We start from the raw sequence: 13,744 nt of genomic DNA, 5'->3' as shown, positions 1-13,744 counted from the left end.
ATTTATTATTGTTAATTTCATTATTAAATAATACTATACATCAGTTTAGTAAGCAACTATACATCAAATAAAAACCAAATAAAACATTCAAATAAACATCGCTATTTGTGGGTGCATTTAATTCTTAGTAAATTCCCCCCAAAATCCAAAGATTTAGATCATAAAAAGCAGGTCTCACCAGAGTCCGAGCTGTACATGTAGACGAACCTAGACCACTTGTAGTGTTCGATTAAGCCCACCAGGGCGTCCTGCAGTTCGGGTCTCAGCTGGATAACAAACTGGTTGGAGTTTTCCATGGGGAAGCTGGGCGTCACGAAGCAGACGTGTAGCGCACCGCAGAATGACATCAACATGTTGACGGTCTTCCTGTCATACACACCGATGATGGCGTACACTCCTTTGGAGAACTGCGAACAGACTGGAGACGACAACAGAACATGATTTACAATACAGACATCATTCACGTCGCATTGTTAACATCTCGCTGGTTTTATTATTCACTTCTGAGAAGCAATTAGTAAACGTTTCTATATGCATCACTGGACTTGAAATGGTGCGGATGGAGTTTCTGAAGAGGCAGATAATCAATGCGCACAAAGGTTCTCGCTGATATTTACCAAACAGCAGGGCGCTTTTCTATCTCTGCTGCCTTGAACGCTGCATATCTTTTCCTCTCCCTGTTGGTGGCAAAATGGCCTCAATCTGTTTTGTTTTGTATTTTAATGCTGTATCATACTCTGTTGTTGCTATCTTTGCCCTGGCTGAGGTTATTTTTCACTGTGGCTCCGGGCCTCACGTTTCAGTCCCGCAACTAAACAGATTGAAGTTGCAGTCTGTTCAGTGCCCAAGGCCCAAATCCCAGCAGGGGCCGCCTGAGGGGCACAGGGGGAGCAGGAGCGATAGGCATGGCCATCACCCAAACTGCCTGCCCCACAATGCAACAGCCCACAAACAGTGCAGGGTGCCAGCATGTGTGTTTGTGTGTGTGTGTGTGTGTCTGTGACCACTGGCCTTCATCACATGCACTATGACTCACTTCAACATCCGGCTGAAACATAAACACTTCATCTGTCAGATATATAGATACTGTCTCATTCTGAAGTCACATGCATGAAATAAACAAACAAATTACATCTTATAAAGAGAAGGTGATATTCAACACAGGCACACTAATTTAAGCTGCTCTCTCTGCACCGTATATAAAAGTCACGCTTGGTGCTAAGCAATAATGATTTTGACATGTCTATAACAGATGCTGCCGTGAGATCTGAGGTAATAATGGGGGTGTTCTTATCACATGGCTCTGCTTCCTCTGTGACTGATGACTTGCACATTAATTCTGTCTGGGCTGAGCTTTGTGGACCCGGAGAGACAGAGAGAGAGAGAAAGTGAAAAGGGAAAGGAAGGTGGGGGACTGCATCCTTCTGTGTTAGCCATTACCAAAGCCATATGGCACATTGAATTGAGATCCTCACCATACCATATGCGCTTGACTTGAATGGTTTCACATACTTTACTATATTTCTTTTTTGTCAATTCATACAATGTTAATATACTGTGCTCATTTATCTACAACATATAGTTGAACTGGCTTCCTGGCAACAGGCATCAGCAGAACATATTCATTACCTTTATTTGATATCACTTGGCATATGACTTCATTCTAAATGACAACATTAATTGCAGCGATATATTGGCTGACTGAACAGAGTTTTAGTGCCTTGCTCATGGGGTTTTAAACTTGCAATGCTATCTGAGACAGTCACACTGATGTACTCGAGAGTTATGCGAGTTTGAGTCACACTCCTTTACTGATTCTTTCCTTCTTATTCTATGCATCATTTCCTGTTCTTTTTCAATTTTCCTATCAATAAAAAGTGACACATTTTTTTTGGGGGGGGGGGTACAGTTTTGTAAAGTTTTTGATAGAAGTCTTATGCTCACCAAGGCTGCATTTATTTGATCAAAAATACAGTAAAAACAGTAATATTATGACATATTATTACAGTTTAAAATAACTCTTTTCTATTTAAATATATTTCCAAGTGCAATTTATTTCTGTGATAGAAAAGCAGAATTTTCAGCATCATTACTCCAGTCTTCAGTGTCACACGATCCTTCAGATATCATTCTAATATGCTGATTTGGTGCTCAAGAAACATTTCATATTATTATCAATGTTGAAATCAGTTATGCTGCTTAATATTTCTGTGGAAACGGTGACACATTTTGATGAACCGTGATACATCATGATTATGAATAGAGTTAAAAGCTGCATTTATATGAAAAAAATATTTTTTGAAAATGTAACAGTCGCTCAATTTTGATCAATTGCATCCTTGTTCAATACAATTCTTTAAAAAATTAATTTAAAAATGATTAAAAATTGTACTGACTGCAAACTTTTGAACGGTAGTGTATGTAAATAAAATGGCAATTTCCTTAACGGGCCATTTTTGGCCCTGTGAACTGCTAGAAAATAAACTCTTAAAACACTTTTCAGATGCTTACTAGTTTAAGTAATTTGTCAGTTTGTTTATTTAATCTCAAGCTCTTCCCTAACTTTAAATAAAACTTAGGAGTAAAATTGTTAACAGATTGAAGGACAACTGTAATTTGTCATTTCAAAAGTAGTAACAAATGTCCTGATAAAAAGTTTCCAAGATAGAATAATAACATAAACACATTTGGTTTTTAATCAGTAACACATTTGCAAACATTTCAATGGAATCTATTTGCCACACAGCTGCTGCCACTTCCCACGTGTGTGATAATGTGGAAGCAGATTGGAAGTGTGCAGCTCTCTCACTCTCTCACTCATCTGCTTCCCTGTTCTGAAAAGTTCCTCATGACAGGGAGCACATGGCCATGTCATCTGACCCTCTAATGACAGTAACACACTGGCCACCTGCAGTGGTTTGTGTTAGCCTGAGTTGAGGAGTAAAACACGATGTGAACACCTCTGGCCAGCCTGTGCTCTCTCTGGCCCTGCTAAAGATCCTGGCAGCATCTGCCCGTCCTGGCACCATCTCACAAACAGATCTCCACAGGTCTGTCCGGTCGTACCAGACCCTCGGTGGGGATGACTGATGACTGTATTGAATGTTCAGCTTGTCTGTGGTCATGGGACTCGTTGAGTATAAACTAAGCTGTTGCAATCAGACTAGAAGTTACATAATAAAAATATATTTACACAAAAACATAAAATAAAATAGCAGCTGTGATTGCCAAAAATTCACTGTAAAAAATTAGATGTCAATGTTTCAGGTATTATGAGATGGAATATTGATGCCTGTATATTTTACAACTTATTTTACAGCGTATATTTAATTAAGTGGTATAATGTCAATATACAAATCTTCTTGAACTAACAAAATTAACTTTCTACTTTCTACTTTAAAATGTACTGATAACTACCAAGAGAATACAGGGGGGACAACATAAAACCACAAGATGAATCAGATTTCATTGCCTGCATCCATTAAACAAGCCAATAATCATATATACAGTAGACCATGAAGGTAACTCACATAACACGCAAATAATGCAGTAAACAGAATTAATAACAGAATATGTAACACAAAACGCCCTTTGTACAGTATCAAAAACATAAAAAAATAGAAGAAACACAATGTATATGTGATGTGTCATGCAGGGATTTCTGAGAATGTCTTTTATTGGTTATTAATGGTAAATCATGTTAATTTATAGTTTTTACTTGCATAAACTAAGAACTTAATTGAAAATGCACTTTCAGCTTGATATCCCTTATGCTAATAATTAATTAAAGGAATAATTAAATAAGTAATAATAAGTAATAATTTCTAAATAAAAAAAAATACCATAATTTAAGTCAATGTTATTTGAAACACCACTGACAAAAATAAAGCATTGCATGCTAAACATTACAATGTAAATGGAGCCAAGCTACAGTCGCATTGTCCAGGTCATGACATTTCCAAAAGACAATGTATTGCTTTAGTCTAACTGAAACTGAAACATGCATTGGTTTTTGCATGTATTTGTAACAAAAAGAGCAGCATGAACATTTTACTAATGTTCTCCTTTTGTGTTCCATAGAAGAAATTAGAGATTTTTAATTTCAACATCAACTGACAACAGTGAAGAAACAGTATATTCTTTGTAGCTTGGCTGCTGAACTGGCTTTCCAGTGTTTCTGTTTTTGCTCATCTTAAATTACATCAGTTCCGCCTAATATGTGTGAGGCCAGTCTATTTAAGTGACAGCGTGTCTGAGAGGTTATTTCCGGGCAGCACTATGGAGTAAACCTGCTTTAAACTGCAGTCTGAGAGCAGTCACAGGTAGACTCCCTCAGGAGAACTGTGGAGACTAAATAGCCATTTCCTTCTCAATCACTCACTCACTATTTCTCTTTTCTCAATCCCTCCAATCATGAGCAGAGAACCTGTGGATTATTTGAAGCCTGTGTGCCCTTTCATATGTTGTTATTTGGTGTATGTTGATGCCCGATAACATTTTGATGTATTTGAATAACTGTGCAGAGGACCGAATTTTAAAGGACACCAAGCTCCACCTCTTCCATCCACATTTACTGCGTTAATGAGGTGCTCTGCTCGCTCTTTCGGCCTCCAGTCCACTGTATAAACACACACGCACACCATATCCTTTGGCACCCTCCAACATACACACACAAGCTACATGCCTCACAGATTAAATATAAAACACACACACGCACATTCAAAATAACTCAGCAATCTCAATCTTGCTACACAAAAGCGTCTGCAAATATCACAGTAATTACACACAGACAAGCTTAATAAGACCTTTCTTTCTTTCTCTCTCTCTCTCTCTCTCTCTCTCTCTCTCTCTCTCTCTCTCTCTCTCTCACACACACACACAAACACACAGATAAGGACACACATAAGCCTGCATACTCATTGACGGGAGCTACACGTCATTACCCTACACATTGGAGCGTATGGCTGCGGGCACTCAAGGGGACATGTAGTAATAATCACTCCTGTATCCTGCTGTATTTATGCCCTAAGTGGACAGTTCCAGGTCAGCTATACATAATGTGTTATTTCCAAGGAATTCAACCTTTACAAATACAGTATATGCATGGTATGACAACATAAGCCAGGCCTTCTCATCATTTGCATGTACTCATTGCTTGCTCATATCCTGTGATAATTCCATTCAATCGCATTGGCTGATGGCTTACAAATGTCAGAATGCTTTTAAAAAGGAATATACATCCTCAGGGCTGTCTATAATATTTCTAATATTTTAATTTATGTATTTTATAATATAATGTTTATTTAGTCGTGGCCTAATGGTTAGAGAGTCGGACTCATAACCCAAAGGTTGTAGGTTCGAGTCTCGTACCGGCAGGGATTGTAGGTGGGGGAGTGAATATACAGCGCTCTCTCCCACCTTCAATACCACGACTGAGGTGCCCTTGAGCAAGGCACCGAACCCCCAACTGCTCCCTGGGCGCCGCAGCAAAAAAATGGCTGCCCACTGCTCCGGGTGTGTGTTCACGGTTTGTGTGTGTTCACTGCTGTGTGTGTGCACTTTGGATGGGTAAATGCAGAGCACTAATTCCGAGTATGGGTCACCATACTTGGCCACATGTCACGTCACTTTTTATTGTATTTATTCAAATAATAATAATAATAATTATTATATAAATTATATTTCAAATATAATATAGAATATAATGTTTTACTATAAATAAAATATTATCATTATGATTATATCATAAAAATATTATATTTCATTTTTATAATTTATAACTATATAATATTTTAAAGTCAGCATGAAATAGAAATTCCAGTTGTCTTTTCTTCCCTACTGAGGCATATTTGATTAAAACGGCTTCTCAAATGAGAAAAAAATGTTAATGATAAGAATTATTTTGGTTAAAGATTATGAGGGCACATAAATAAATAAAACAACATTATAAAATAAACAAATAATTTATAATAAACACTGCAACATTCCATAAAATTAAGAAATGTCAAATTTTTCATGGTGACTATAATTACATTATAAGAACTCTAATAATAATTTGAACCTACACATTCACATGATCCAGAATTTTCATGTATTTTGACTGCAATAGAATAATGTCTACTCTTCCCTAAGAATGCAAAAGAGGATCCTGAGAAATCTCTTTGTTGTGGATAACGGTAGTCATGCCCTAAACTGGTCTGCTGACGAGGCCTCTCAGGGCTGAAATGGCTGCTATCACTCCTGCAACAGGAGAACAAACCAATTTAGCAAAAGCCAGCGGCGACCTCAGAAAGATGTTTTTTTTTCCTATTACCCAAACACAACAAATAGACTGAGTACTGCATCTCATTTTATCCATCATGTCTGATGCAATAAAAAAAGCATATGTATGATGTTTGTGTCATTTTATAAAAACAACTAAATTGTCCTGCCAGGTGGCTGACATTAGGACTTAGGCCGTGAGTCCACCAAAGCATTTTTAGCCAGCTGAAAATGGCTAGCTGTGAGCGCTTGAGAGTGCATCTGAGGTGCAGTGTTTTTTCACTTGAGACACTTTCAGTGGTATGATACGGAATATCCACAGAAGTGTAACTAGTATCTGATTTTGCAGATAATTTATTATGAATAGAAAAATGTTGACACAATATAAATACTTGCTCTGGCCCTTGTTTTAAATGATTTTTGTTGCATTGTTGTGCTTCTTGTTGTCATCTGTTGCTGTTGTACAAGGAGGATGTGGCGATTGGTCTGTGTGGAATTTGTCCCGCCCATCCCCCACTGTGATTGGACAGCTGACTAAAAAATTACAGTGATAAGCACTACGTTTTACCCAAAGTTGAACATTCTTCAGCTCTTAGTGGTGAGAAAAAAATGCTGAGTGCACAGCACTTAGTGTGAAAAAAAACAACAAAAAAAAACAAACACTCAGCGCCTGGAGTCATAAAAATGTGGTGCTCCCGTTGAAAACAATTGAAAAAATACACTACCCTCAGGAAAAAACGCTTTTGTGGACATGCGACCTTACTGCTGTGGCCCTAAAGCATTATTTAAAAGCCACACAAACGCATTTGAATGATTTCCATCAACCATCTCCTTACAGGTCTATGAAGTCTGTCTGTCCAGTATGTATCGTCTCGGTTTAGATTTAGCGGTGTTTAAAACAGCATGACAATAACCGAGCCATACCCCTCACTGTGATTGCCTTTAATGATAATGGTATACAGAGTTACAGGTCCTTCATACTGAGGGCCACAAATAGCTCTCACTGCAGCAAATGTGATCCAGGTGCAGAGTTCACTTCTTCAGAATGAGTCGCCTGCACAAACTGAGCATGAGCGTGTGAACCACAAAAATATGGATGGGAATAAAATCCACATCAGCGGCAAATGTGACAGGTCGGCACAACTGTATGCCCACACCAGCATATATCCAACCAATCAATGCCCAAATTATTCCAACCCAGGCTCATTCAAAATACGTGCCTCTAAATACATTTTTGCAACCCCGTTATTATGTACCTAACTGCACGTTTCGCGGCAGTTTCAAAGTGAAAAGTCCAGTGAGTGGCGCTAAAACACGGGTTCAATACATGACCCTGGTACGTTTTTTTATGTTGATTTAGGCATGTATTGCTGTGTTTTTATTATGTTGCTTCAGGTACGTATTGCAGCGGGGTCATAATTCAAATATCTGGGGACTGTCGCTAAAAATTAATGATCTATGTGTTGGAAATATCCCCTACAACAAACCCAAGCCTAATCCTACCCGATAGTGTTAACAAATGCAAAACTGATATAAAAATGCATTTTTTGATGCAACGGTGCCATTTGATCTTCCTTATATGCAGGTTTGAACTGTTTTGTCGAAGCATAGTTTCACAGGATTCGTACCGGAGCTCTTCACCACTCAAGTGCAACTCTATTCTGTGTGAGCTACCGAACAAACCTACTGAATTTGGAAACCCACACATATGAAGCTGGATATGTGACACTAACGTTCAAAAGTACCCTATCAGTTTTGAAATCTCACAGCATGCATGGTTTTGAATATATAACATAATATTCCTCAAGTAATTGTGCGAAAATTAGGCTTTATTAATAATATTTCCATCGAAACTGTGGACCTGTAAATCATACGTTTCCACCTGAAAAGGAATAAAAGTTGTTGGAGTTTTACTGCCTCTAGTGTTCATTTCAACTGGAAACTGCAGCGAATCGTACGTATAGGTATGTTTTTACAGTTTTGCAGAAATGTATTTAAAGGCACGTATTTTGAATGAGCCTATGTTGAATTATTAATGTGATGGCAAAGCTGAACTTTCAGCATCATTACTCCAGTCTTCAGTGTCACATGATCCTTCAGAAATCATTCTAATATGCTGATTTGATCATCAAGGAATCTGCACACTCACGTAAAGCAATATATACTGTATAGTAAATCTCAACTGCTTCATTGCTTGTTTCATCAGAAAATATAAACTATATTATGGCCCAGCACTAATCTACTAAATGTGACTATAAGGCATGAAGATATTATATTATAAATATAAACATCATGATTTTCTGTAAAGCTTCTTTGAAACATTTTTGTATTGTGAAAAAGTGCTATACAATTATATATGACTTGACGTTACAGATGTTGTGCAAAAATAAATTTTTAGAGTATTAGAGATGCATAGTTAAAGGGATATCTAAAAAACAAAGTAAACCAAATAACTTATGAAGAATTGTCTGGTAGACAGGAATTTTGTACCAGAAACAACTAAGGATGTTGATCTCAGAGCATGATGTGGAGCAACTAATTAAAAACAGCAACACAACTAACTTAACTACATTTTCCAGTAGCGTGACAGTAGCTCTGCTGCTTCCAAATTTCAGCTTTTCCAGCAACAAGGTACTTTTCCTAGTAGTGGTATTGATTGACAAAACGTTATTTCATTGTTTTTATGGCACATTCTGAAGCTCTACATTCAGACAGCGTGCTTGGATATATCCACACATACACACACACACACACACACACACAACCAACCCTTAATGCATGTGAGCACAATAATAAATTCCCAGCTGAGAACCCTTCCTCTTGTATGGCTGGATATTAAACTCAAGTCAAGGATCAGAACACTAAGTAGGCCTGAAGAGTGTTAGAGCAGGCTGACCAGAAAACTTGACGCTCAGTCTTGGTGTGCAGGGGATGAACAAAACGGTCACACTTTCAAAGAGTGCTAATAGTGCTGTGAGCCCGTAGCTGCTGGGCTCAGTATGTGTCCTCGACATCACGGAAAGGACAAAAGCACAGTTCTTAGACAGGCATTAGTAACACGTATTATCTCTTGTGCTTTGCAAAGTTGCAAAGCATAAAAGAGGCAGATGTCAGCTTAAGTCAGATATAGGGCTGGTCTCCTTCTCTCTCTTCCACACTCTTTCTTTCTCTTCTTTGTTTCACCAATATAAAGGAACAATGACATCGTAATGCCTAATTAAGCCGATAATTGAGAAAACCAGACCATTCACAAGGCATCTTAAGAGACAGCAGGCTGACCCCCCCCCCACACACACGTTAGTGGGGATTGGAATCATAAGGAGTCTGGTTCCGATTCCATTTTTATTGTTTTAGTACTTCTGAGAAAGCAATAGAAATATAAGGATGTGTTATAAATTTATTATTTCTTGGCACCCAGACTTTCTCTCTCTCATCACATTCAATTCAGATGGTAAGCTTACAGTTTAGCTAAAATAAATTCAGACCACTGAATATCAATGCTACACTCTATTAAAGTGTTTTTGTGCAGTTTTGCATCCATATCATTGGAAGAATCCAAAGGTTTATGGTTATGTTTATGCAATTGAATGTCATGAAAATGTTCAAAGAACATAGTTCTTTGATAATTTGTCAGTGTGTGGAATTCATTTAAATTTGTAATACAGAAACTTACTTTATCCATAGCATTATAACTACATTAATTATTTTCGCTTTGAGTGAAGAAAATTCAAATCCAGACTGACATGTTAAAAACAATGATTATGAATTTCTAATCTAATTTTTAGTAAATAAAATGAAATCAAAATGAAAATCATTCTACTGTAACATGCTGATTTGCTTAAACATTTCTTAATATTATCAATGTTGTGCTGCTTAATATGTTGTGGACCATTTCTGTCAATTGACTTTCCTTCATACATCATTCACCCATGCAGTTGATTAAAATATGGTTATTTTTAATTTCCTGCATATTGGTCAATGTTGGGTTAAAAGCCATATATTGTAAAAATGCACAATGTATAGTAAAATAGTAATATTTTAATCTAGTGAGCATATCTAAATGAGCATACAAAAAGGCTACAATAAATTTGTTCAGTTTTGTTTATTTAATTGCATAGAAACCTATCATCAGATTAATTAGGTTTAATTAACGGTTTCAATTTCTGATTGTAGTTTTCTTTTTTTCTTTTTTTTGATTTTCAACTCTACACCTGAGCCAGATCTTCCATATCACAAAACATTTTTCTAACATGGATAATTACAGCCTAAGATTACATCTCCACAAATCCTACAGTGATTAGAATTAAAAACCCCTTCTCAAATTCTCTACGGTGATGTCAGCCAAGACAGACGCATGTGTCCTCATTAAGACAGGCTATATGGGGCATCCTCCTAATGAAGCATAATTGGACTGCTTTCACTATTTAACATGGCACTATATGAAGGTATGGGGACAGCAGAGTCTCTTGCACTAGATAACAATGTCAAGTTAACATTGTCTCATACTGATTTTATTCTTCAGTCTGTTACACCGATTCTTGTATTTGTCATTTCCAGCTAGAAAATCAAAAGCTTCCCTTAGTGTTTTACCACTTTTAAATTCTTTGTTGTAGTTTTTTTTTTTTAAAAGCACGGTAACAGTTGACATGTTTTTGAGGAAGACAAGACAGATGTGATCAGATGTTATGCTCTCTTTGTCTCTCATTAATGTAAAGGACTGTGCGAGACAAGAGAGTCTCTGTTCATCTCTCAGACTGACAGCTCTTCTCTTTGTCTCGTTGAGAAGTACATCCCTCGCTGGATCCTTTCTCACAGCTCTCAAAAATACAAAAAAACAACAGCTACAGTGAACCAGAGATACAAAGCCACCATATATTTAAATCCACCACACATTAGACACAGTCACCTCCCTATTATTGTTGTGAATGACCAAAATGTATGAAACTGCATTGGATTTCCCAAGCTGCTATACTGTTCAGAGCTGCCATGGGATGTCATGAAAGGCTGGTGTTTTTATTCATGTTTTTTTTTTTCAGGGCAAGTCAACAAGCATTGGTTCCATATAAATCACAAATAATTTCTCATAAATTAATAGACACAACGTTCAAAAGTTTGAGGTTGTTACGATTTTTTTGTTGTTGTTTTTGAAAGAATTCAAAAACCATCTCACCAAGGCTGCACGTATTTGACTGAAAATACAGTAAATACGTTATTATTAATATTTGGGAAGCATTATCACAGTTTAAAATCACTGTTTTCTGTAGTAATACATTTTAAAATGTACTTTATTCCTGTGATAGCAAAGCTGAATTTTCAGCATAATTACTCCAGTCTTTAGTGACATATGATCCTTCATAAATCATGCTGATTTGCTGCTCAAGAAACATTTCTTATTATTATCAATGTTTAAAACAGTTGAGCTGCTCACTATTTTTGTGAAAACCGTAATCATAAAGTTTTTTTTCTCCATATGGGACTGTTAAGATACAAACTGCATAGGCAACATAAAAGCTGACAAGGTGCGTTTACACAATTTCAGTGCCATGCGACACTGTGTCAACTGCTAGATTCTGCTGAACAGGGGTAGACAGTACATTGATTATAATGAAAGTGATTTAATGGCTAACTGTAGGTTGTTTACGGTTGCCAAGCAACAGCACAACCTGTACTACAGAATTCGACTGGTGTGCAGTCACAGGTGTGCAGCGGCTTCGATTGTGGCTCATCCAATCAGAATCTATAGTGTTTATTTTGTGATTTTTAATTGATTGTTCAGACCTATTCTGCGAAGGAAATTAAAGGGGTCATATGATGCGATTTCAATTTTTCCTTTCTCTTTGGAGTGTTACAAGCTCTTGGTGCATAAAGAAGATCTGTAAAGTTGCAAAGACTAAAGTCTCAAATCCAAAGAGATATTCTTTATAAAAGTTAAGAGTCAACCACGCCTACTTAAAACGCCTCGTTTAAACACGCCCCCAACATGTCTACGTCACAATGAGGGAAGATTTGCATAACGCCGTCCAAATGTTCACGCAAAGAAAGAAGGCGTAACTTTAATTCTCACTGTAGTATTGTTGTTGCCGCCACCGCCATGTTGTGGAGACGCTTATGAAAGCGAAACTACTTTGTTTGGCATTCCAAAAGAGGACACGACTAGAAATCAATGGTTAAGTTGTATTTACAACACTGTTCCGGAACAGTTCAACCCAAATATTCAGATGTGTGCGCATTTTATGGAGGACGAGGACTGTTTCCTGGGAGAGTATAGCCTACAATGCCAGTGTCTGTTTCTATAAAGTGGGGCAATTCCAACTTTGCAAAGACGGTCTGGCGCTTCATGACTCACAGCCTGTAAGTACATTTTTATATTTAAAGAATTTGCCACTGACGATTCAAACGTGAGTTTTGAGCAGTGTAGAGTAGCACTTGTCGTTTCTTCGATCACAAATGCAGACATGGTTTTATGTTTAAGCAGCGAGATAAGCAACGCAACGCATAAAAAGACAGTATAAGTTCAATTCAAGTTTAATTCAACTTGTCATATATAAGTCATTATAATAAGTAATTATGTCCCCACTGGATGCAACAAATGCCTCGTTTATAAATGGCCAATGAGAGCACACCTCGCTTTTCCGACCGATGAGCTTTGTAAAAATCGACGCGTTTCAGAAAGGTGGGGCATAGAGGAGAAATAATGTACAGTATGTGGAAAATAATGTGTTTTTTTAACCTTAAACCGCATAAATACATTTCATTACACAAAATAATGTTCTTTTTAGCAATGTCATATGACCCCTTTAAGGGACTGAACCTCTTGGCACTTTAATTGAATGTCCTGCTTTAGGAAATCCCATCCAGATCATTTATTCTTTGTTGCTCCGGGAGATGTGGTGATTGAGGGTGGTTTTATTTTAGTTTTTGTGTTTTTGTATTACACAAAAACTCAACACCCCAGAGCAAAGTCCCCAACGCACACAATCCTAGAAATCCTCTACCGTGCTGCCTGTATGCATTTCTCTGGGACTGTACAACATGCAGAAAGACTCGCTGCAGAGGATTATTATTTTCTTCTCAGTGCAAAACACTGAAAGACATTTCAGGCTTATGACAGAAACCGCTGCTGCTTTCTGAGCAATCACAAGAGCAATCACATCAACTACATATTGTGAAACACCTAATAAAGGAATCCCCACGCACATACTACTCTTCAACAGTAGCAGAGCAAACAAACAAACAAACAAACAAAAAACAGATGTTTAATTTAGAGCATTATATTATGAGACTTCACTCAGGGTAGATCAAATCAGTGCAGATCAAATTATAGCACCAGTAAATAAGCCCGATTCAGTTCTTTGTCTTGAAGCATGCTAATATTCTTCTGGCCTGAAGGCTTTCTTTCTTGGAGGTCTATGAAATTATACTCTCCCATAGATCTTTAAATGGGCTCTTTAGTCTTTGCATGCAGGAATAGGTGAACATCTCG

General features: G+C 37.3%; 1 protein-coding gene across 1 annotated transcript in view; it reads right to left on the bottom strand.

The window, feature by feature from the left end:
* The window catches only part of gria1a (glutamate receptor, ionotropic, AMPA 1a), an 83,195-nt gene that overhangs the window by 62,934 nt on the left and 6,517 nt on the right, over window positions 1-13,744 (bottom strand). The window contains exon 3 of the mRNA XM_016254662.1: window positions 179-418. Within this exon, the coding sequence (XP_016110148.1) occupies window positions 179-418 (240 nt within the window). The remainder of the gene's footprint in view (window positions 1-178; window positions 419-13,744) is intronic.

Source organism: Sinocyclocheilus grahami, unplaced genomic scaffold (genome assembly GCF_001515645.1).
Source record: "Sinocyclocheilus grahami isolate Dianchi unplaced genomic scaffold, SAMN03320097.WGS_v1.1 scaffold1273.1, whole genome shotgun sequence".
Taxonomy (NCBI): domain Eukaryota; kingdom Metazoa; phylum Chordata; class Actinopteri; order Cypriniformes; family Cyprinidae; genus Sinocyclocheilus; species Sinocyclocheilus grahami.
This window is presented reverse-complemented; position numbering and strand designations above follow the sequence as displayed.